General features: G+C 29.7%; 2 protein-coding genes across 2 annotated transcripts; one reads left to right on the top strand and one right to left on the bottom strand.

The window, feature by feature from the left end:
* Nucleotides 1–13,739: 13,739 nt before the first annotated feature.
* Nucleotides 13,740–16,644, top strand: LOC145054601 (oligouridylate-binding protein 1-like). Its single transcript, XM_079002830.1, has 11 exons — nucleotides 13,740–13,989; nucleotides 14,502–14,563; nucleotides 14,658–14,760; nucleotides 14,845–14,921; nucleotides 15,035–15,096; nucleotides 15,172–15,259; nucleotides 15,360–15,435; nucleotides 15,508–15,655; nucleotides 15,739–15,827; nucleotides 15,938–16,111; nucleotides 16,253–16,644. The coding sequence occupies exons 1-11, from the start codon at nucleotides 13,906–13,908 to the stop codon at nucleotides 16,493–16,495; spliced, it is 1,206 nt and encodes a 401-aa protein (XP_078858956.1). The 5' UTR covers nucleotides 13,740–13,905; the 3' UTR covers nucleotides 16,496–16,644.
* A 2,370-nt stretch (nucleotides 16,645–19,014) lies between these two features.
* Nucleotides 19,015–20,004, bottom strand: LOC145054602 (FCS-Like Zinc finger 14-like). Its single transcript, XM_079002833.1, has 2 exons — nucleotides 19,400–20,004; nucleotides 19,015–19,291 (listed from the first exon to the last, which is right to left on the bottom strand). The coding sequence occupies exons 1-2, from the start codon at nucleotides 19,912–19,914 to the stop codon at nucleotides 19,132–19,134; spliced, it is 675 nt and encodes a 224-aa protein (XP_078858959.1). The 5' UTR covers nucleotides 19,915–20,004; the 3' UTR covers nucleotides 19,015–19,131.
* Between the last annotated feature and the right edge of the window lie 2,740 nt (nucleotides 20,005–22,744).

Below are 22,744 nucleotides of genomic sequence, written 5' to 3'. Positions count from 1 at the left end.
CACCACCCATCACTACCCACAACCCACCACCACCCGCCACCCACATCACAACCACCCACCACCAACCACCACCCGCCACCACCACCCATCACTACCCACCACCACCAACCGCCACCCACCACCCATCACTACCTACCACCCACCACAATCACCACCCACCAAAACCACTACTCATCACTATCACCACTACTTGCAACTACCCATCATCACTCATCACCACCACCCCGCCTCCACCACCCGCCACCGCCACCCCCACCTACAAATTTTTGTTATTGTGTTTTGATTCATTAGTTTTTCTCTTGTATATAATTACATGTGATTATATGTATCGAGTCACATGTGATTATATGTATCGAATCATATATGATTTATATATTATTAAATACATATAAAATATTGTCCACATAAATCATATGTGATTAGATACATATAACTTCACGTCATTATATGTATTTAATAAAATATTATTTACGTGGGCCATATTTATTTTCGTGTTTTCGATTTAATAATTAGCATCATGTATTGAATCACATGTGATTATATGTATTTAATCACATGTGATTTACATGGACAATATTTGTTTTCACGTGTTGATTCTACAGTTGTTCTTGTGTATTTAATCACATGTGATTATATATATTTAATCACATATGATTCAAATGGAAAATATTTGTTCTTGCGTCGATTAAATAATTCTTCTAATATATTTAATCACATGTGATTATATGTATTTAATCACATATGATTTATGTGGACAAGATTCATTATTTCTTTCTCAATTCAATAGTTGTACTCATGTACCTAATCATATGTGATTATATGTATCAAATCACATATGATTTATATTGATAATATCCATGAGTCAATATTTTTTCTTATATATTTAATCATATGTGATTGTATGTATTAATCACATATGATTAATGTGGAAAAAGAAAAACTATTTAATCAAAAACGTGAAAATGAATCTTGTGTACAGAAATCATATGTGACTAAATGTACAAGAACAAATATTGAATAAGAATGTGAAAATGAATATTATACATATAAATCATGTCTAATTAGATACATATAATCTCATGTAATTAAGCGCACAAGAACAATAACTAAATCGAGAACGCGAAACTAAATATTTTCCACATAAATTCTAATCACATATGATTTATATAGATATCATTATTTTTTGTCCGTATAAATCATATGTGATTAGATACATATAATCACATATGATTATATATATTTAATCACATATGATTACAGTGAACAAAGAACAATTATTGAATCGAGAATGTGACAACAAATCTCATCCACATAAATCATATATGATTGGATACATATAATCACATGTGATTATATGTATTTAATCAGATATGATTTATGTAGATAATATTTATTTTCGCGGTTTCGACCGAATAATTTCTTTTGTGTAATTAATCACATGTGATTATATGTATATAATCACATATGATTTGAGGTGGAAAATATTCATTTTTTTCTTCTTGATTCAATAGTTGTGAGCATGTACTTAATCACATACGATTATACATATAATCACATGTGATAAAATACTTGAGAACAACTATTGAATCGACAAAACAAAAATGAATTATGTCCATATAAATAATATGTGATTAGATTCATATAATCACATGTGATTATATATATATTTAATCACATATGATTGATTTGGATAAAGATTTGTTTTCGCGTTCTTGGTTCAATATTTGTTATCGTGTATATAATTACATGTGATCGTATGTATCTAATCATATATGATTTAAATGGAATGATTTGTTTTTTCCAAATAAAATCATATGTGATTAGAAACATATAATCACATCTGATTAAATGTATTTAATCACATGTGATTAAAGTGGAAAAAAAACAATTTTTGAATCAAGAACACGAAAAAAGAATCTTAGCCACATAAATCATATGTGATTAGATACACATAATCATATGTTATTAGGGTATCTGTGAACAATAACATAAAACAAGTAATGCCTACATTATAGGAGAGTTAGTACTTACCTCCTTGATCTTGAAAATTAGATAGCATGATCAAGATGGATCCTTTCCTTTCTGAGAACCTACACAAAAATTATAACATTAGTTAGCACTCATCACCACCACCCGCCACCATCACTCACCACCCATTATAATCACTACCCCTACCACAACCCACCACCCCACATGTCACCCCCACCACCCTTCACAACCACCACCACCACCTAAACCTACCACCACCAAACATCACCACGCACCACCACAACCCATCATTATGTGTATATAATCACAGGTGATTATGTGTATCTAATCACATATGATTTATATGGACAATTTTCTTTTTTGTCAATATAAATCATATATGATTAGATACATATAATCACATGTGATTAGATTAATTTAATCTCATATGATTAAAGTTAAAAAAACAATAATTAAATCGAGAATATGATAATGCATCTTGTCCACATAAATCGTACGTGATTGGATACATATAATCACATGTGGTTATATTTATTTAATAATATATGATTTATGTGGACAATATTTACTTTTGCGGTTTCGATTCAATATAAATCATATGTTCTTAAATGTGTATAATCATATGTGATTAATGATACGACAACAACTATTGAATCGAGAACGCGTAAATGACTTGTCTACATAAATCATAATGTGATTAGATACATATAATCACATGTGATTAGGTGTATTTAATCACATATGATTAAAGTTGACAAAGAACAAATATGAAATTGAGAACACGATTTTGAATCTTGTCCGCATAAATCATATGTAATTGGATATATATAGTCACATGTGATTATATGTACCTAATCACATGTGATTTATATAGACAATATTCATTTTTGCATTTTTGATTCAATAATTTTTCTCATGTATTAATCACACGTGATTATATATTTAATCACATTTGATTAATGGGGAAAAAGAAAAACTATTGAATCTAAAACGGGAAAATTATATTGTCCTTATAAATCATAAGTGATTAAATACACGAGAACAACTATTAAATCGTAAACACGAAAATGAATTTTGTCAATATAAATCATATGTGATTAAATGTGTATAATCTTATGTGATTAAATATATAAGAACAAACTATTGAATCGAGAACATGTAAATGACTTGTCGACATTTGATTATATGTATCTACTCACATATGATTTATATGGGCAAGATTAGTTTTTTTCTAAATATGATTAGATACATATAATTACATGTGATTAAATACACTAGAATAACAAAATTACATTTTATCCACATAAATAATATGTGATTAGACATACATAATCACATTTGATTATATGTTTTAATCACATATGATTTATGTGAACAATATTCATTTTCGCGTTTTCGATTCATTAGTTGGTCTCGTGTATTTAATCGTATGTGATTATATGTATGTAATCACATATGATGTATGTGGAAAAACATTTTATTTTCCGTTTTTTATTCAACAATTGTTTTTATTTATATAATCACATGTGATTATATGAATGATGTATCTAATCACATATGATTTATATTAACAATATTCGTTTTTGTGTTTTCTATTCAATAATTTTTTTTCATGGAGTTAATCATATGTGATTATATGTATTTAATCACATATGATTAATGTGGACAAATAACAACTATTGAATCAAGAACACAAAAACGAATCTTGTATGTATATAAATCATATGTGATTAGATACATATAATCGCATGTGATTAAAAAAACACGAGAATAACTATTAAATCGAGAATGTAAAAATATATATTGTCTATATAAATCATATGTGATTAGAATCACATATGATTACCTGTATTTTATCATATATGATTTATGTGGACAATATTTATTTTCTCGTGTTTTCACTTCAATAGTTGGTCTCGTGTCTTTAATTATATGTGGTTTAATCATATATGATTTATGTGCATAAAATTTGTTGTTGAATTTTCGATTCAATAGGTATTGTCGTCTATTTAGTTATGTGTGATTATATGCATTTAATCAAATATGATTTAGGAGTACAATATTCGTTTTCATGTTTATGATTCAATATTTTTTTTTGTCAATGATTAACAATTATAACCATCCAACTCAATAGTTATTCTCGTGTATTAATCAAATGTGATTATATGAATTTAATTATACATAATTTATCTAGACAATATTCATTTTTGTATTTCCAATTCAATAGTTATGTTTGTATATTTAATCACATACGATTTATATAATTATAAACTTGTTTAGGTTATTTATATTTAAAAATATTCAATAAATTTGTAGTTTTAAACCTGCCGATCTTTTTTTAGGATTTTCTTTTGTTACAATTGAAAATTTAAATTTAACTAAAGTGTGCATGTTTTTCTAAAATATTTTTAATTCAAAGAATGGCATAGCATTTTATCGAAATTACTCTCTTCACAAATAAATAATATGCATAAAAAGTTCATAAAAAGTTGAGAGTAAGTGCATAACCCACACAAGCATATATTAAACTAGATGAATTCTCGCGCGTTCCTCGGCGCAAGTTAAAAATATATTGTTAGAATATAGTTTTCAAACACATTTTAGTTAATTTGATTCATCAATTTAGGCTCTTTTATTATTATTATACTTAATGTTTTCCTTTTAACTCTGTTAAAAAATATATATTGAATTTTTTAAAAAAATTATTTGATATTTTACTTTAGGTTTTAAACTTTATACTAAATTTTTAAGCTTATTTGATATATTAATGTAGGTTTTTTATTTAACTATATATTATGGTTAACAAATTAAGTATATCATATTGATAAGTCACAAATTCTTCCATTTATGATTATGTTTACAACTAAAAACATATTTAAGTTAATAAATTAAGTATATTGTATGGAAATATAAAAAGTTTGGAGTTTCAAATGAATGTTGTGAAAGAAAAAATGTTTCCTTTATAATATGTATGATGATTATAGTTTTAATTTTTAAGTCATTGTGATATATATAATTATTTGATAATTTTATAAACCGTTTAAAATTGTGTAAATTATATATCAAACGTATGATAATCTATATATAACGGGTAACAAAATGTATGAACAAAAATATGAACTACAACTTTTAGTAACATAAAAATACAAAAACATCTATTATAACATTTGTATTAAAAAAGATGTATATACCACAAATAATAAAAAATATGAAAAATAAACACTACAACTTTTAATAACATAAAACACAAACATTTATTATAACATTTATATTAACTTTTCATATTTAAATCACAAATCTCTTCAAATACATTAATATTTTTAATGAGCAAAACTTTACAACCTTATAAACGAAAGAAAAATAAAAGCACTACTAGAAAAAAGGCCTTATACGACGCTGATTGTGCGTCGTAAAACGTTCAGACGACGCGCAAATGCATGTCAAGGAAGGTCGTGTCATAACGAGAGACGACACACTTTTGCGCATCGTCTATAGACGACGCACATTTACGACGCTCATCTACGACGCGCGTTTACGACACGCAATGCGTATCAAGGAAGGACCTATCATAAAGGAAGACGACACACATTTGCGTGTCGTAACCTTAGGACGCGCATTTAGGACACGCATTGTGTATCATTATAGCCACTGTCATAAATGAAGATGACACGCATTCGTGTGTCATAAATTTCAGCAACCATTTACAATATGCACATACGACGTGCCTTTACGATACTCTTTTACGCATAATACAAAAATATGGAAAAAATTATATACCAAAACATTCAATTTCATCCGATAACATTATGTCAAAAATTGTAATACATTGATATTAAAAGAATCTGATTGTACATTGTTATTAAGAGGTTTTCTCTAACTATATAACCTAATACTACATTGCTATTAAGGGGCACCTTCTTGTTTCAGATATCATGTCCATATCATAAGCTTTATTGCTCTTTTCTTTTTTAACAATAGGCGCCACAACAATTAATGTATCTCTATCTCCCCTTCCTTTGTAGCTTGGTCCAGAGCATCACTCCACCCTATAGAGTAATGAAACAAAAATAATGTAAGAGGGAAACATGTAGTCTAAATGATTCAAAACATGTAAATTTACCTATCCTTACAAAACATGTGAATTGCCAGATGAATAACATTTTTACTCCTGTTTAGCAAACAATAGGTGGTTGCCAGATGAATAACGTTTTTACAAAACACGTGAATTTAACTATCCTTACAAAACATGTGATTTTAACTATCCTTATCAAGCCCTAACTTTTAACAAGTTTCCCCTTATTCACTTTTCAAATATGTTTTCAATCACTATTTTCCCACCATTTTCTGTTATATATATATATATATATATATATATATATATATATATATATATAGCTTCATATCTGCTTATTATAGCATCTCACTTCTAAATCATTCTATTACAACATTATACTTATAATTGAGTGAATTTTCATATTATAATAAGAAGAAATGAAAGTGTATAACTATAATAAACAATCAAAAGGGAAGTGTGTTTCCATTTGGTATTACCTGATCATGGAAACCAGCAGGATCAGGTTCAGGAAGAAAGCCAATGGCACGCACTGTTGGGTGAGGTTCCTGTACAAAGCATCCACACCAATTTATAAGACGTTTTGTACGATTTCCATCTCTTATATCTGTTCCTACAACAACTTCAATTTCACATCCCTGATGTACCCTATAAATAGGGTAAGCACTTAGGTCCAGAAAAAAGGAATACTCTCCGTTTACTCTTTGTACTAAAAAACCCTTTGTACTCATTCAAACTTAATCGGAGCTAAACATATCATATTTAGATCTTGGTGTTCTTTATTGATTTTAGATCTTCGATTGATTCAAACATTGTTTTTAACACTCTTCAATTGGTATCATAGCGGGATTCACTTCATTGATTGAAGAATCTTTGTAGTGTTTTTCAACTTTTTGAATCGCTCATTCCGGTTCATTGTTCCGCAATTTGAAAATGAAATTCTTCACTTAATCAATAAGTGATTAATTGATTATGCTATTGTTTCTATCGATCTATTTGATAATCATCTGAATTATCTTCTAGTAGTTTCTCTTTTCATCAAATCAAATCAAATGGCAAATCTCAATGTGAACACAATGATGAATTATGCCAATATTCTAGGATCTGCAACGAAGAATCCGATGCTAATTCCCGAATTACATAAAAACACAAGCGTCGAAACTAAAATAATAGGAATTTTAGTCTTTAAATCATCCCTTCAAGAAAATATTTGCAATATATATACCATCATAAACCTAGAAAATACTTGTAATACATATACCAACATAGTTTGACTAAGAAATACATGAAAAGAAGCATAGTTGGAGCTACGAATACCATAAAAGCATAAGCGTCAGATTAAAAATAATAAAAGTTATAGTCTTCAAAGTGATAGTCTTCATGAAATCGAACAACTGGAGGCCCCATCCTTCTTTTAGTTCACTCTCTACGTCAATCATTAGAGTTAACACATACCAAAAATAGAACTAGATGACAGTAAATGATATTGTCAATGCAATGTGTGTTATTTTAGAAATAACATTTTCCAAAAGAAATTATTCATAGAAATAAATTTATTCGACAAAAAGAAATTGGCTGACATTGCGAAAAAGAAACCAGCCATCGTAGCGCGATTAACACAATACAATCAACCATTAGTAATAAACCATTTAAAAGTCTATGTAGTCTAAGGATTGTTTTTTCAATTAAGATTGATAATTACATTTGACACCACAATACCTGTGTCGTTTCATTGAAAGTAAATACTTTGGTGATAGTATTAGTATGCCAAACCAAGAAAATATAATACCTACAACAGAGGTTATTTCTCCCCTTTAAACAAATGAGGTTATTTGTCCCCTTTAAACAAATGTTGTCGAATCATTGTCGCCTAAATTACCAACATCAAAGGTAACAATTATTGACTTTTCTATCATAAATTTTAAATTATAAATTATATTCTTTATATCTTATGTTTCTTTATGTCTTTTAGTTATAATAATATTAGGTTGTTTATGTTAATCATGAAGTTGATGTTTCTAACAAGTCCAGTTCTAAGGTAAATAATGTTAATTTGAATAACTGGCATGTTTTTTTTCATTCAGTTTTTATTGTTGCATATTTTGCTAAATTATGTTTATTTGTTATGTTTCTTGTTCACATTTTATGTTTCCAACTATGATGGTCGTTGTAATATCAAAGGTGATCCTATCGATGCATAAATATCTAAGGTAAAACATGAGGAATATACTAATGTAAGTTATAACATATAGTTTAACTTAGACAAAATTACATAAGTGGTCATTGTGGTTGACACAATTGACCAACTATGATGCTTATAACAAATTTTGATCATAGATGGTCCCTGTGGTTTCAAAATCTTGTAATGAAAGTCCTTTTGGATAGCGGTGTTATTTTTTTAGTTAAATCCCTTGCGAAATGACACACTTTCCCTTCATGTAATAGGGACCATTTATGTACTTTGTTTTAGCCACAAGAACCATTTGTGTAACTTCGTTTATTATTTATTATTATTATTTAATTTATTTATATTTATATGATTTAGATTTTTTGACATTTTGTTTAAATATATTCTTTAATGTTTTTTTTATACTATCTCCGTCCCAAATTGATAGTCCACTTTTGATTTTTGAAGTCTTTTTCCTTAAACTTTGACCTTAAATATTTTTGTTTTTGATAGATAATATTTGGTGCAAAATATATGAATGAATTGTATTTTAAATGTTTTTTCATTGCTATAAGTTTTATCAAGTAATATATAACACAAATAAAGATATTTAAGGTCAAAGTTGAAAAAAAAGACTTCAAAAGTTAAAAGTGGACTATCAATTTGGGACGGAAAGAGTATATTTTTTCGCTTACATTTTTTGATATTTTGTTCGTATAATTTTTTCTAATATTTTTGACATTTTGATCGAACACAGTTATTAATATTTGTTTTGACTTTTTGTTTGAATAATTTACTCATTTTTCTTTTTAACTTTTTGTTCGAATATTTTTTAATGTTTTTTTTTCTCATGGTCACCGTAATCATGATTCCTAACTTAATTCACTTACAATCATATTTTTTTGGGTTCTTTTAATATAGGTAAGGTTTTATAAATATTATTTTATAATTCATATATAACTATATAACACATATAAGGTTGTATAATTAATACTAGGGTTATCACCCGTGTACTACACGGGTTAACAAAATAAAACAACTTTAAAACTTTAAAAAGTGTAATCATTAATCATAGATTTAGATAAACTGGTTGACAAGTAAAACCAATTCTAATAGTAAAAATTGTTTTGTATTTTAACTGCATTGCTATAACTTGGTATTAAAGATGCTAAGTACTATTTGTGGTAAAGTTAATCACATAATACATAGTTGCATGTAAGGAGTATTAAATGTAACCTGCATATGACCAATATAATATATAAAAATTGCTGAACCAAATCAATAGCAAATGCAACACCTCATAACACCATTTTGCCAAAAACACAAGACACTTGATTTGACCATTTTTTCCCCAAAACCACCATCTCACAAAGCTTCCCACTCAAGACCCACCTGCATCTAATTGCAAAGGAACTAAAAATTAAGATAGAATCCACTCATATTGATCAAGAATATTAATGGATATGAAAAGGTTAAAAGGTATCTTACAATTTCTCTAGCAGCAAACATCGAAAGAAACCCAACGCCCATTTCAACCCCGTGCAACCCAACAACAACAAAGTCAACATTTTGTAGAACCCATCCATGATATAAACAACTCATGTGTTGCTCTCATTTCTACAACATTCCATGTACTAACCAAGATTTCAAATTTTTCTAACTCTATGTATTTTAATTCTTTACAAGATAACTCTACCATATAAAGAGGTTCAGGGGATGATATACTCCATCCATGTGTAATGTGTAAGAAAAACAGAGATAGTGGATCATGTGCAAAATTATTTGATTATTGCTTGAGAAAAGCAACAAAATTCAAAATATTACATTCTCCTGAGCATTTCTACGAACACTTTATGGGCACTTTACTTCAGCATGTTAAGCCTAACTTTTAGCATCATTCTTATTAACTCTTCTGTAGTAACCTTTGTGATTCAATTCAAATACACCAATTGTAGAAAAAAATGATAAGCAAAACAAACTCTCAGATAGTTGAAGATAGTTCAGTTCGTGTTAATTTGGGATTTTTTTACTAAAAATTAAACCAATCGCATAATTCTTACCCTTATACTCTTGAGGCAAAGGCGATGGAAGCAAAATAATCAGCTGCAAAGGCTTTGATACTGCTCTACTGTTTAAAATTCAAGTTCGAATATCATACTGAACGGTAAAACTAGTGGCGTAGCCAGGATTTTATTTTAGGGTATGCCAAATATTTTACATTTTATGAACGAGACATAAATTTAAAGTTTTAAATTAGGGTAAGCCAAATAATTTACAAAATATAAACGAGATATGAGATCTAAAGTTTTGAATGTGATGAATTAATTCTTTTTATTTAAGATATATATATATATATATATATATATATATATATATATATATATATATATAAACTTGAATTTTTCTAGGGTGGGCCAAGGCCCACCTTTTGCTTTTGTCGGTATAGATTTCGGTTGTAGCATTCCGTGATTTGTCTAATCAGTTCAACTAAATTCAAAAACTATCATTTTCTAAAATTAGAATTCAAAATCAAAACAATGGCCCTGATTTGTAGTTTCTTATCAAGTCAATTACATAGAAGCGGGTAAGAGAAGGGGCAGTAAGGGTGTGTTATGCTTGTTCGAGTAGGAAACTTGAAATGTTTTAAACTGTTTAGGGCTTTAAGAGTGTAAGGAGTGAAAGAAAGAGAGATGGAGATGTAGCGATGGAGGTGTCCGTGGTGGAGGATGGTGATGGAGATCCAACGTAGTGAAGATTTTGTGCTGATATCTTGCTGCAACATCGATTTCAAATGGGATTTAAAGAAAATGAATAAGTTTGTCCCTGAATACACTTTAATTAAAGAGATTATCGAGATCTCTTTAGCTCCTAAGGAATCGACGACCTTTCATCTTCTTTATCGTTCTTGTTCCTACATGAAATGATATGTTCTTTTTCAATGAAACCACCGGGATTTTTGGGATTCTTATCAATTTTTTCCTTTATTAGTTACTTAAAAACGGGAATAACTGAGCTTATTTCAAACAACCAAAGGGTAGTTATGTCATTTAACTTTAAATGAAATATACTGGTGAGATGACACGTGGAATAAAAAGAACTCTTTTATTAAGATAAGGATTTTTTTCTAAAGCTTTTCATAAACATTTTTTTTGTAAAGAAATGTAATTTTTTTTGTTAAATGTGAATATGATTAATATAAATTATGCGTTTTGGTCAAAAATCGATCAAATGAATACCAACCAAAGTGAATGAGAGACTGTGATGTTGTAGTTAAAGTAATTAATGAAATTAGAACATAATTGCACAAGTGGTTTACAAGGAAAGCCATTGATTCTTGATAGGATCTTCGACATAAAACTTTGGGAGGTGATAATGATCACCTGCTTTGTTTGATTTAATAGATTGAAGAATAAATTACATAAAAATGATGAAGAAACGAGTACAAGTGTTTTAGTAGCTCAAGGTGTCTAAAATGGCAGCTAATTGTGTCGTTGTATGCATGTTACAAGTGTCTATATAGTTTAGGTTATGTAACTAAAAGTTCGATATTTTCGGGATCATGTTGAATTGGTATTTGCAACATGCTTTGACTTGGTATTCTCGGGTTTTAAGTTTGGTTGAAGTGATTCTTCATTGTGAATGAGTCTTATGTTGACCATTTTTGCACATGTGAAAAATAAACAAGAAATATACTCGTTAAACTTATTAGGAGATAATAATGGAGATGTTTAGGATCTTGATGTATGTTCAGGATCCTGAGAGTCCTTTAAAATACGGGATCTTGGATAATTTAAGGATCCTTAGATATCTTTGAGATTTGTGATCCTAGATAGGATTGAGGATGTTGACCCTAACATTAGGTACATATAGGTTAACATAAGACTGTCTCGTAGTCTTGACGAGAGCGACCATGTCATTTTGCATTAGACTTAACTTTAGTATTTTTGAGTTATTTAAATCTTCTAGACATTTTTTTGTTTTCAAGTTATATAAATTTTGATTAGCCTATGTATAACTTGACATTGGTTTTGGATTCTAGTTAACCTATATGTTCCGATTAGCCTATCTATATTAATTATATTAACATTTAACAAAGTTTTTTTTTTTTTTTTTTTTTTTTTTTATTTTCTTTTAAATATTTATAAAAATATTTACAAAAATAATAATTATACAACCTTATATGTGTTATATAGTTATATATTTGAATTAAAAAATAATAATTATATAACATTATCTATATTAAAATAACAAAAAGAAAGAAAATATGATTCTAAGTGAATTAAGTTACGAATTATGATTATAGTGACCATGAAATCTTTAACAAATATAAAACAAAAAAATTTAATAAAAACATTAAAAATTATATTTGAAAAAGCATCAAAAAAATTAAAAGAAATTACCCAAACAAAAAGTCAAAAGAAATATCAATAAATGCATTCAAACAAAACATAAAAAAAATTATATGAACAAAATATCAAAAAATGTAAGCAGAAAAAATGTAAAAAAAAAAACATTAAGAATATATTCAAACAAAATGTAAAAAAAAAATTCTAAATCATAGAAATATAAATAAATTAAATAATAGACAAAGTTACATAAATGGTCCGAATGACTGTAGCAAATTATATAAATGGTCCCTATGAGAGGAAGGACAAGTATGTCATTTCACAAGGGACTTAACTGAAAATTTTAACATTAGCCAAAATGATTGTCTTTGTAAGATTTTGAAACCATATGGACCATCTATGCATAAAATTTGTCACAAAGACAAGAGATGGTCAACTTGTCAACCACAAGGACCATTTATCTAATTTTGTCTTTAACTTATGTAATTATTTTACAATTGTTTTTTTTGACTTTTACATTTAGACTATTTGTGCTAATACGAAGTCGATGCTTCTGACAATTCTATAACCGAATCAAACGATGAGAAAGACAATTGTAAGTTATAACGCATTTCTTATTATACATAAAACATTATAAATCAATTATTTTATGATGAATTATTGTTTTGTTTTATTTTGGTCTTATTATATAATTCAGATGGTAACTGAGTAGCAATATAGACCCACGAGAATAACAATTTACTTTGTTAAAACATTTACAAAAATAACAATATAAAAATGAATTTAAAATATAATTAAATAATAGCTTTGACATTTTTCTATAATATTTTTCTGTTTTTAAACTTAATTTCATTTGATGCAGCAATCCCTTTATCACAAAGACGATTTTTTACTTTTCTCTAGTATTTATGTTTGCAAAACGATTTGGGTAAAATTTCAAATTCGCCCAATAGCATTTACTATATATGACCCGACTTACAGCAATCCGGATCCCTATTATTCTCTGCCATGTCTGCCAATTTTCAATCCAACGGTGGATACACAGCAGAGCCCATGTAGGCGGCAGTCAATTTATATATTTATAAAAAAGAAATAAAAATTAAAAACAAAACAAACCAAAACATAATAAATAAATAAAAAAATAAAAACAATAATCTCTACTCTCTTATTTCGACTGGATCATCTTCTAGGTCACTCTCTCCTCTCCTTCGAGGTTTTTTTTTTCCTTTCTTTTTTTTTTCTTTTCTTTTTTCTTTTTTTTTCTTTTCCCTTTTTTTTGTTCAACCAAAACCCTAGATTCTCTTCCTATCGTATATATTTTGTATCGGAAGATGCAGCATCATCCGAGGATAAGGCAACACCAAGCATTGATGCAGCAATCCCTTTATCACCCAGGCCTCTTAGCCTCTCCCCAGGTAAAATTAGTTTCATTTTCATACATTTTCATCCTTAAATGCTTCTGTTCCTTTCTTTCTTTATCAAGAATGTTATGGCTTTTAATGAAATCAAGTTGCTAGGTCGTTGTTACTTAGTTTTATGTAAGCTTCGAGTAATTGTTCTATACTTAAAAGTTACCTTGTTGGAGCTAATTCGGTTTTACATAATCACCCGCTGATGCGATCGCCCAAAAATTTCATCACTTGCAGATCAGAAAACTAACACAGCATTAATTCAAACCTAATCATTATCCGTTTCAATTCATCGATTAGAAAACACTAGGTTGAGTATGATGACTTTTCATAATCTGCAACGATTTTGACCTTTTTCCTATTTGGGTTTTCTAGTGTCTTCAATAGCTTTTAATGTGAATATCATATGAATTGTTTTCCTTTAAAGTTCCTTCTTTTCATTTTAATGCTTATTTTCTCCATATCTTATGATTCATAAACCCTTTTCCTTCACCATTTTTAATACATTACATCTGCAGATAGAGCCTATCTTGAGTGGAAATTTGCCTCCTGGATTTGACCCAACCACATGTCGCAGTGTGTGAGTGTCTTTCAATGTTCTTAACTCTTCTATTTCTTCATCTTTTCAATTTTGAGTGTGTTTATTTATTTATGGTGTTCAATTAATGTCATAGGTATGTGGGAAACATCCACCCACAGGTTACAGAATTACTACTCCAAGAGATTTTTACAAGCACTGGTGCTTTGGAAAGCTGTAAACTTATTCGAAAAGAAAAGGTTTTATAATTTTCATTTGTTAAAAATTAATGCATGTTATTACTTATTAATATTAATATTTCACTCATCTCTTATTATTTGTAGTCATCTTATGGTTTTGTTGACTACTTTGACCGACGTTGTGCTGCTCTTGCTATTGTCACTCTAAATGGAAGACATGTGTAAGTATAGTTGTATAAATATAAATCTTTAAAAATGTCTAATTTTTCGTTTCCATAAATTTTCAATTTTTCACTCATTGAAAATTGTATCTTAACTTCATGTTATTTTTTAGGTTTGGTCAACCAATCAAAGTCAATTGGGCATATGCCAGTAGTCAAAGAGAAGATACATCAGGTTTTTTTTTTTTACTGTTTTCTTCAATTCAATACAAAAATTAATTCATAAAATGCTAATTACTTTTTTTTTCAGGTCATTTTAACATATTTGTAGGTGACCTTAGCCCTGAAATAACTGATGCTACATTGTTTGCTTCATTCTCTGTATACTCCACTTGTTCGTAAGCCCTAATTTCTCTCACTTCCCATTATTTTACTCCATTAAATAATGATAAATTTATTTATTTGTATAATATTTGTTTTTTTCTTTTTTATCTCAAGTGATGCAAGAGTTATGTGGGATCAGAAAACGGGTCGATCCAGGGGATTTGGGTTTGTTTCATTTCGTAGTCAACAGGTAAAGATCAAAGAATATTTCGACAATAAATTCTAAACAAATTATTTATTTAACTTTTTATTCATCTAACAGGAGGCTCAAACAGCAATCAATGATATGAATGGAAAGTGGCTTGGAAGCAGACAAATTCGCTGCAATTGGGCAGCAAAGGGTGCAGGAGGAGACGATAAACAAAGTTCAGATTCCAAAAGTATTGTTGAATTGACAAATGGAACATCAGGTTTAGTGAAATGTCTAAAATACCCTTTATAGACAATAGAAATCATGTGGAGAATTAATGAATCATGGTAAATTGTTGTGTAGATGATGGTCAAGAAAAGAGTAGTAGTGAAGATGCTCCAGGGAACAATCCTCAATATACAACTGTTTATGTTGGGAATCTTGCTCCTGAGGTTTATTATTATTATAATTATTATTTGTTTTTCCATTTAATGAATTTAAGTGTTTTTTTTTTCAGAGTGTTGTTGAAATTTAAATGAAGAAAATAATATTTTTTTATTAGGTTACATCAGTTGATCTTCATCGACATTTTCATGGACTTGGAGCTGGAGTTATTGAAGATGTAAGGATTCAAAGAGACAAAGGATTTGGTTTTATAAGATATAGCTCTCATGGTGAAGCAGCTCGAGCTATTCAATTTGGAAATGCCAAGCTTTTGTTTGGGAAACCACTCAAGGTATTAAAAAATTAGAATTTTTTTAAAAAAAAATTAATCTCAATTTAATTTATAATTTGATAATACAAGTATATAACATCACAAGTGATGTAACAAATATTAAATATAATGGTATTGATATGTGGTGTTACTTAATTGAAGTGTTCATGGGGGAGCAAACCTACGCCACCAGGAACAAGCTCCACCCCATTGCCGCCACCAGTGGCGGCAAATGTTGGCGGTTATTCAGCGGGGGAGCTTGCTGCCTATGAAAGACAGGTGGCTCTGAGTAAAATGGGTCTGATGCACCACCAACGGATGGGGATGGTGGCTAGTCAGGCGGTGTATGATGGTGGTTACTCTGGTGTTGCTGCACAACCGCCGCCGCCTTTGTACTACCAGTAATAAAATAAGGTGTCAAGAAAATTTAGGATGATTTTTCTTTGCTGTTTATTGTTTGTTATAATTTCTAAAAAAAAATTTGATTATGTATGCTTGTTTTCCCATCTTTTAGGATGGGTGTATGATGGTATATGTAGCTCTTTGTTCTCCCATCATCATCATCATCATCATCATCAATTATGATTGTTTGTGTTCTTTCCGGTTGTATTTGATCATCATTTTGGGCAACTGAGAAGCATCACAAGGATGTAAAAGACATGGAAATTCTTAGCAAACTTTGTCAATAAGTTGTAGACAAAAAGAAAGCTCGAATGTACAAATTAGCCCACAATAACGTAATAAATTGTATAGCTGTTTCTAGCACAAAACATAACATCTTAAAATGTAACTGTTAAGCATAATGAATCACACATCGGTTAGATATATGGATGTTTCAAATGGCTAAACAAAGATAATGTATTAGAAAACACATGTAATATAAAAGAGAAGATTTCAAATCATGAATAGACAAGTCATAAGTCATAACATAATAGTTGTCTAGCTATTTCTAGCACAAAACATAAAAATCTCAAAATGTAACTATTTTATCTTCTTCAAGTCCGCATTGATTCTCTTGATTCCCATTCAAGCATATGTCAAAATAGTATGCATGTGAAGGCCTTCTAGAATGTCATTACGACATTACCTATGTATAATTGGAATTTTAAGCAATCTGTAGGTGTTTGTACCACACTAATTTCATCACCCATTCCTCAATAAGATAGATGAATGTACACTATCGTGATTTATGCAGCATATAGTATCTTTTACAAAATGATAAACGACCCCATTTTAAATCAAATTACTAATAAGATGTACAAATAGTACATATAGTAACAAGTAACACACAATATATCATTATGAGGCACATATCAAAGAAAATAAGATATCATAGAGGGACATATAATTAGAATACCTAGTACTCAGTTTGGTAACTTATGGATGAACTTTTCTATCTTATTAGAATGTTTCTTGGTTGCCTATCAGAACAATAGAGTACACGACTTACAAAACCCTACAATCAAAGATTTCAAAATACGGTTTTAAGAACAGTCCAAAAATAGATTACTAAAAACCATCACGTACCTATGATCCATCAAAATTTGCTTTCTAAACCATATGTGTTATACGTCTATATGATATGATCATACCTCATGGCATATAGTCTTTGTCTTGATGGATTTTTGTATGATCGTATGGATGGTACTGAAGGGTCTTTTTATGAAATGCTCACATGGGAACTCATTTCGATGATTCCTTTTGATTGGGGATAACTTACAACATAAGAAAAGTTGTTCTAATGCTCATAACGTCTATTTAATACATCAAATCCCGTTGATTTAAGAATCTAAATGGTATGATCCTATTTTGATTACAAAAAAAATCCCAATCAGTTCAAATGGATGAAATGGTTACCTACCTTGATTTGTCTCAATAAAATGGTGATCAAACAACACAAGCATCAACCCTCCAAGCTCAAATATCAATTTCTTGCTAAATTTATAAAATTTTCTCTCTATCACTTAATAACACTATGAAGAAATGAGGATAGACAAAACTCCGAGTTTAAGCTTCAAAGAAAGTCCTCCTATTCACACTTAGGCCACATAAGAATGATTAAATCGAACTTTTAACCCAAAACATTAATTCTCTTAATTTACAAAATCACATAGGTTAACAAATTAAAGTCCTAATAAGGAAATGACAAAAATGCAAATACCACATACCTTAGGTTGCGTTTAGTTGCGGAAAAATAGGTTGTTTTCCGGAAATTTTTTCCAAAAAATAAGAATTTTAAAAACAGGTTTAGTTCGTCTATTTTTCTAAAATTTTCACCGAAAATGAAAGTTTTCTAAAATTACAAAGAAGTAGAAAATTTTTGGAAAACTAAGGTTGCGTTTAGTTGTGGAAAAATAGGTCGTTTTCCAAAAAAACTTTTCCAAAAAAAATAAGAATTTTGAAAACGCGTTTAGTTTGTCTACTTTTCTAAATTTAAAAGTTGGAAAATTTTGGAAACTAATAACCATTGTTTTTACATTTTTCTAATTCCAAATTTTTTCTAAAATGAAATGGAAACTCCATTCCCATCTCTAGTTACCCCACCTTGTAACACTCTCAAACCCACTAACCACACTTTTCTTGATTAAAATGTGAGATTATGAGTGATCAAGTCACTTAGCTCTATGATATTACAGTTGATTTTTTATCTCAAATGATGCAAGAGTTATCTCCAATCAGAAGATGGAGCGATTTGGTTTTGTTTCATTTCGGAGTCAACAGGCGGTGTATACGGTGGTTACTCTGGTGTTGCCGGTGCACAACCGCCTTTGTACTACGAGTAACAAACAAACCTTATCATGATTTGAAGTTCGTTGCCTTTTGTTTGTATATTGTTTGTTTAAATTCTTAAATTCTTTCATGATATGGCCATATAGGTGTATGATATTATATGTAGCTAGCTAGCAGCTCTTCGTTCTTGTGTATGATGGAATCTTGTAAAGTTCGTATTTTTTGCAAATGAAATGCTCAAATTGAGAGCTTTCAGGTGGTTAATTACCGATTACAATCTAACAAAATTGTGGAAGAAGAAAAGAGTTTGGTTAAATTGCGAAGATTCCGGTGGAAAATATCCGGCCATGAACATGATCACCGCCGCAAGGAGAGCTTGAAACCGCTTCAGTTCCACAACGTTTCTCTCTCATTTCTTCCATACCAATCTCCCTGCATCTACACTCGATACTACAAAACGCTTTCTCTCCCCTGAAACATATAATATCTCATGTCAGTTTAGCTATTCAAAACTTCACAAGTCACAAGTCACAACAAAACATCAACAAAAAACAAAGATTTAGATCTTTTTTCTTTTACCTGTACATATAAATGTCTTTCCCATGGAGTTTTTTCTTGCACAGATGACAAAAACTCAGAAAGTCAGGTTCTGGGTGTCCTTTTACATCAAGTACCCTCGCCGGAGATATGTCGAAGAGGGAGCAACCTTCTTCTTTCATCCCGCTGTTTCTTCTAACGTATCCTTCGTATACGAATCCACCATCGTAGACTTTTGTATATGAATTGTTTGGCATGTGACGAGTTACTATGGTGTACTCTTCTTCCAAGCTTTCGTCATCGACATCGAACTTTGGGGGTTGAGTTACCGGAATCGAGATGCACCGGGAAGTCGACTGGATATCGTCACCGGATTTCTCGAGGGCGGCGACTATACCAAGTCCGATCCCACCCACATCACAAGTCACGATTCCTCTGGGTGACAGAATTTTGAAGTCCAAGGGAGTTCTTGGACTGCTACCGGCTTCCATAAAGCCGGAGCGGTTGCCGGCGGTTAACAACTTCCCGATCAGCGGCCTTGTCTTCTTGCCTGACATGATCGTATACTGGAATCACAGGACTGTGTGTGTGAATTATTATGAGAGAGAGAGAGAGAGAGAGAGAGAGAGAGAGAGAGTAGGAAATGGGGGATGAATTGTGGGAAAGTTTTATAGAGAAAGGAAGAATAGGAAATTAATAATTTAAAGTGGAGGGTATGATTGATGGATGGGGCCCACTACCCATGGTTTCTGCATTCAAATTATTTATCTTTAAACTTTGATGATGCTTTATTTCTTTTTGTTTGATTCCACGGTTTCTTACTTTAATGACTAAAAAGTATTATATAAAAATGTGCAACACAATATTGTCTTTTACTTTGTTAAAGTTAGAGAATTTTGTAAAGATCAGAACAGAGTTTTTATCCGAAATCATAGTTATAAATGGTAATAGATAGATGTGATGACAATACAACAATGGAATCGGGTTTCCTTGCCACAAACAAAAGAACTTTGTGTTTTCAACACATATTCCCCAACCAAAAGAAGTTTGTGCTTTCAAAGACAAGAATAGTGGTACGTTTCTATACATTAAAAAAAGACAAAACTATAGAAATTGTTTTTGTGGTTTATTGAAATTAACAGTTTCAGTCAAATGACGATTTTAACAATTATAAATGAAACAATTCCACCGGTTTAATTAAAACAACTTCTCAAATTCACCGATTTAACTGAAACAACTTCACAAATTTAACAAAAATAATTTCATCAATTTAACAAAAAGTTTATTTATCTATAAAGATCCGAATGAAAGGTTCATACTTTTAGGTTGTAAAAAAACAGAACATTCAGCCAATTGTTCATGAACAGTTCGATGAGAAGTTAGTTTATATTCGTTTATTTAATAAACAAACAAACATGAATAAAATATCTCGTTTAGTTAAATGAAGGGACACGGAAAATGCTTTTGTTCGTTCATTAAATTCATAAGCATTCATTTATTTTTGTTTATCTTCATCCCTTTATTTTATATATATATATATATATATATATATATATATATATATATATATATATATATATATATATGTTTGTATGTGTTTGTACGTTTAAGTTTATATCTATAGGTTTTATGCTCATTTAAATCCATTTGTATTCATTTGTTTATGTTCTTTAATGTTGATTTATGCTCGTTAAATCCATTTGTATTCACCAGTTAAACAAATGAACATAAACAAATTGAATTTATTAATGAAAGAATACAAACATAAACTTTTGTTCGTTTAATTGTTTGTGTTCGTTCGGTTCGTTTATATACGTAATAACTTCAATACATCGCCATTAACTATCTGTACATAATATCTAATACAATTTCATCACTTTAACAAAAACAACTTCACAAATTTAACTAGATATAAATATAGTAGCTAAATAATTACAATACCAAATATTAAATTAAATAATTGCAGTTCCAAAAATTTTGAAGCAGTACCCAAATAATCACAATACGAAAAAAAATATGGAAACTAACTTAAGATGAGATGAATCACGAAATGAATTAGAAGATGACGATGATGACAAATTTTGTGGCGTTGGTTACTACTATGGGTAAAGAAAAGACAAAGTGGTTTAGGATAGGAGGACAAATGGAGAAATTTTCACAAAAAGAATTGTTCAGAGCCAACCTAAATCAATTAGAGAGTTATTTTTAGAGAAATTGACTTGTTAGGTTAATAAACTTATTGGAAATGTTTACCTTTAGGTAACTTTTTTTTTGTATACACGTAGATAACAAACTTATTGGAAGTGTTCACATATGACCATTATAATCGGTTGTCGTAAGTTATAGCTTGCATGTCGTATATGTGACAAAGATAATTACCCAGGAGGGTAATGAACTGTAGTGTTCACACTTTCTCATTGATTTTATAACTATTCTTAAATCCAACACCCATCAAGTGGTATCATAGTAAGATTTGTTTCATCTATTTGAAGAATTTTATTCATATTTCATTACATGTTTGAATTTGTTCTCATATCTGATTTATGCTTTTGAAATGTAGTTCTTTCAAGTTGTTTGAAGTTTATAGATCATGTTTTCTTGATTCAATTCTAAATTTTAACACTTCTATGATGATTAACTATGCTAATCTTCTTAGTTCTTATACAAAAAATTTGATGTTACTTTATGATCATTACGATAAACGGGATGATTAGATAAAGGATTATTTAACCAGTCTTTATGAAGATTTATGGAGGCTAATCAAAGAATGTCCATTTAATCCAAATATTGTTGGTCGATTTGGTCATGGAATTGATAATGAGTATGTTCTTGCTACAAATAAGAAAAAGTTAAAAATGACAAAGGGTGCATGTAACGCTTGTTCTGCAGAAAGTTAATTGTCAATTTGATTTCTATTAAAGTTGGGTTTTGAAGGTTTTTAGGAGGATCACGATGCGTCAACTTGGTGATCACGGCACGTGACGTGCCATTAAGTCACGATGCGACCATGTATTCGTCATGACGTGTGGCCTTAATCAGCCTAAAACCTAATCTTGGACCTTGATCCCTATATATAGTCGCTAACTCCTAGGGTTTATCTTTCATGTAACATCCCTAAAACATAGAAATTTTTTTATTCCATTTTAATAATATTAAAACCATTCCATTTTCATTCAAATATCAAAGGATAACAAAAGTACGAGTTTGAAATCCCAAAAACCAATATCAGAGTAATAAACATGGAAATCATAAAATATGGAAATCTTAGATGGATGAGATGTAATTAGGCTACCCCCTTCCATTTGCTGCTAGAAGCACCTAAGACATTTAAACGTAAAACCATAAGCATAAGTCTTAGTGAGTTTCCCAAAATACATCATACCATAT

The sequence above is a fragment of the Lactuca serriola genome, chromosome 5, assembly GCF_051521515.1.
Source record: "Lactuca serriola cultivar US96UC23 chromosome 5, Lser_US96UC23_V15, whole genome shotgun sequence".
NCBI classification, from domain to species: domain Eukaryota; kingdom Viridiplantae; phylum Streptophyta; class Magnoliopsida; order Asterales; family Asteraceae; genus Lactuca; species Lactuca serriola.
Note: the sequence above shows the minus strand (reverse complement) of the source record. Positions and strands in the feature narration are given on the sequence as shown.

Bases quoted from the DNA above. Each gene is read 5' to 3' on its own strand.
- LOC145054601 (XM_079002830.1), top strand. From the start codon at position 13,906: ATGCAGCATCATCCGAGGATAAGGCAACACCAAGCATTGATGCAGCAA. The intron at 13,990-14,501 runs GTAAAATTAGTT...TTACATCTGCAG, and splicing joins GCCTCTTAGCCTCTCCCCAG to ATAGAGCCTATCTTGAGTGG. The intron at 15,436-15,507 runs GTAAAGATCAAA...TTCATCTAACAG, and splicing joins TTTCATTTCGTAGTCAACAG to GAGGCTCAAACAGCAATCAA.
- LOC145054602 (XM_079002833.1), bottom strand. From the start codon at position 19,914: ATGTCAGGCAAGAAGACAAGGCCGCTGATCGGGAAGTTGTTAACCGCC. The intron at 19,292-19,399 runs GTAAAAGAAAAA...TATATGTTTCAG, and splicing joins AAAGACATTTATATGTACAG to GGGAGAGAAAGCGTTTTGTA.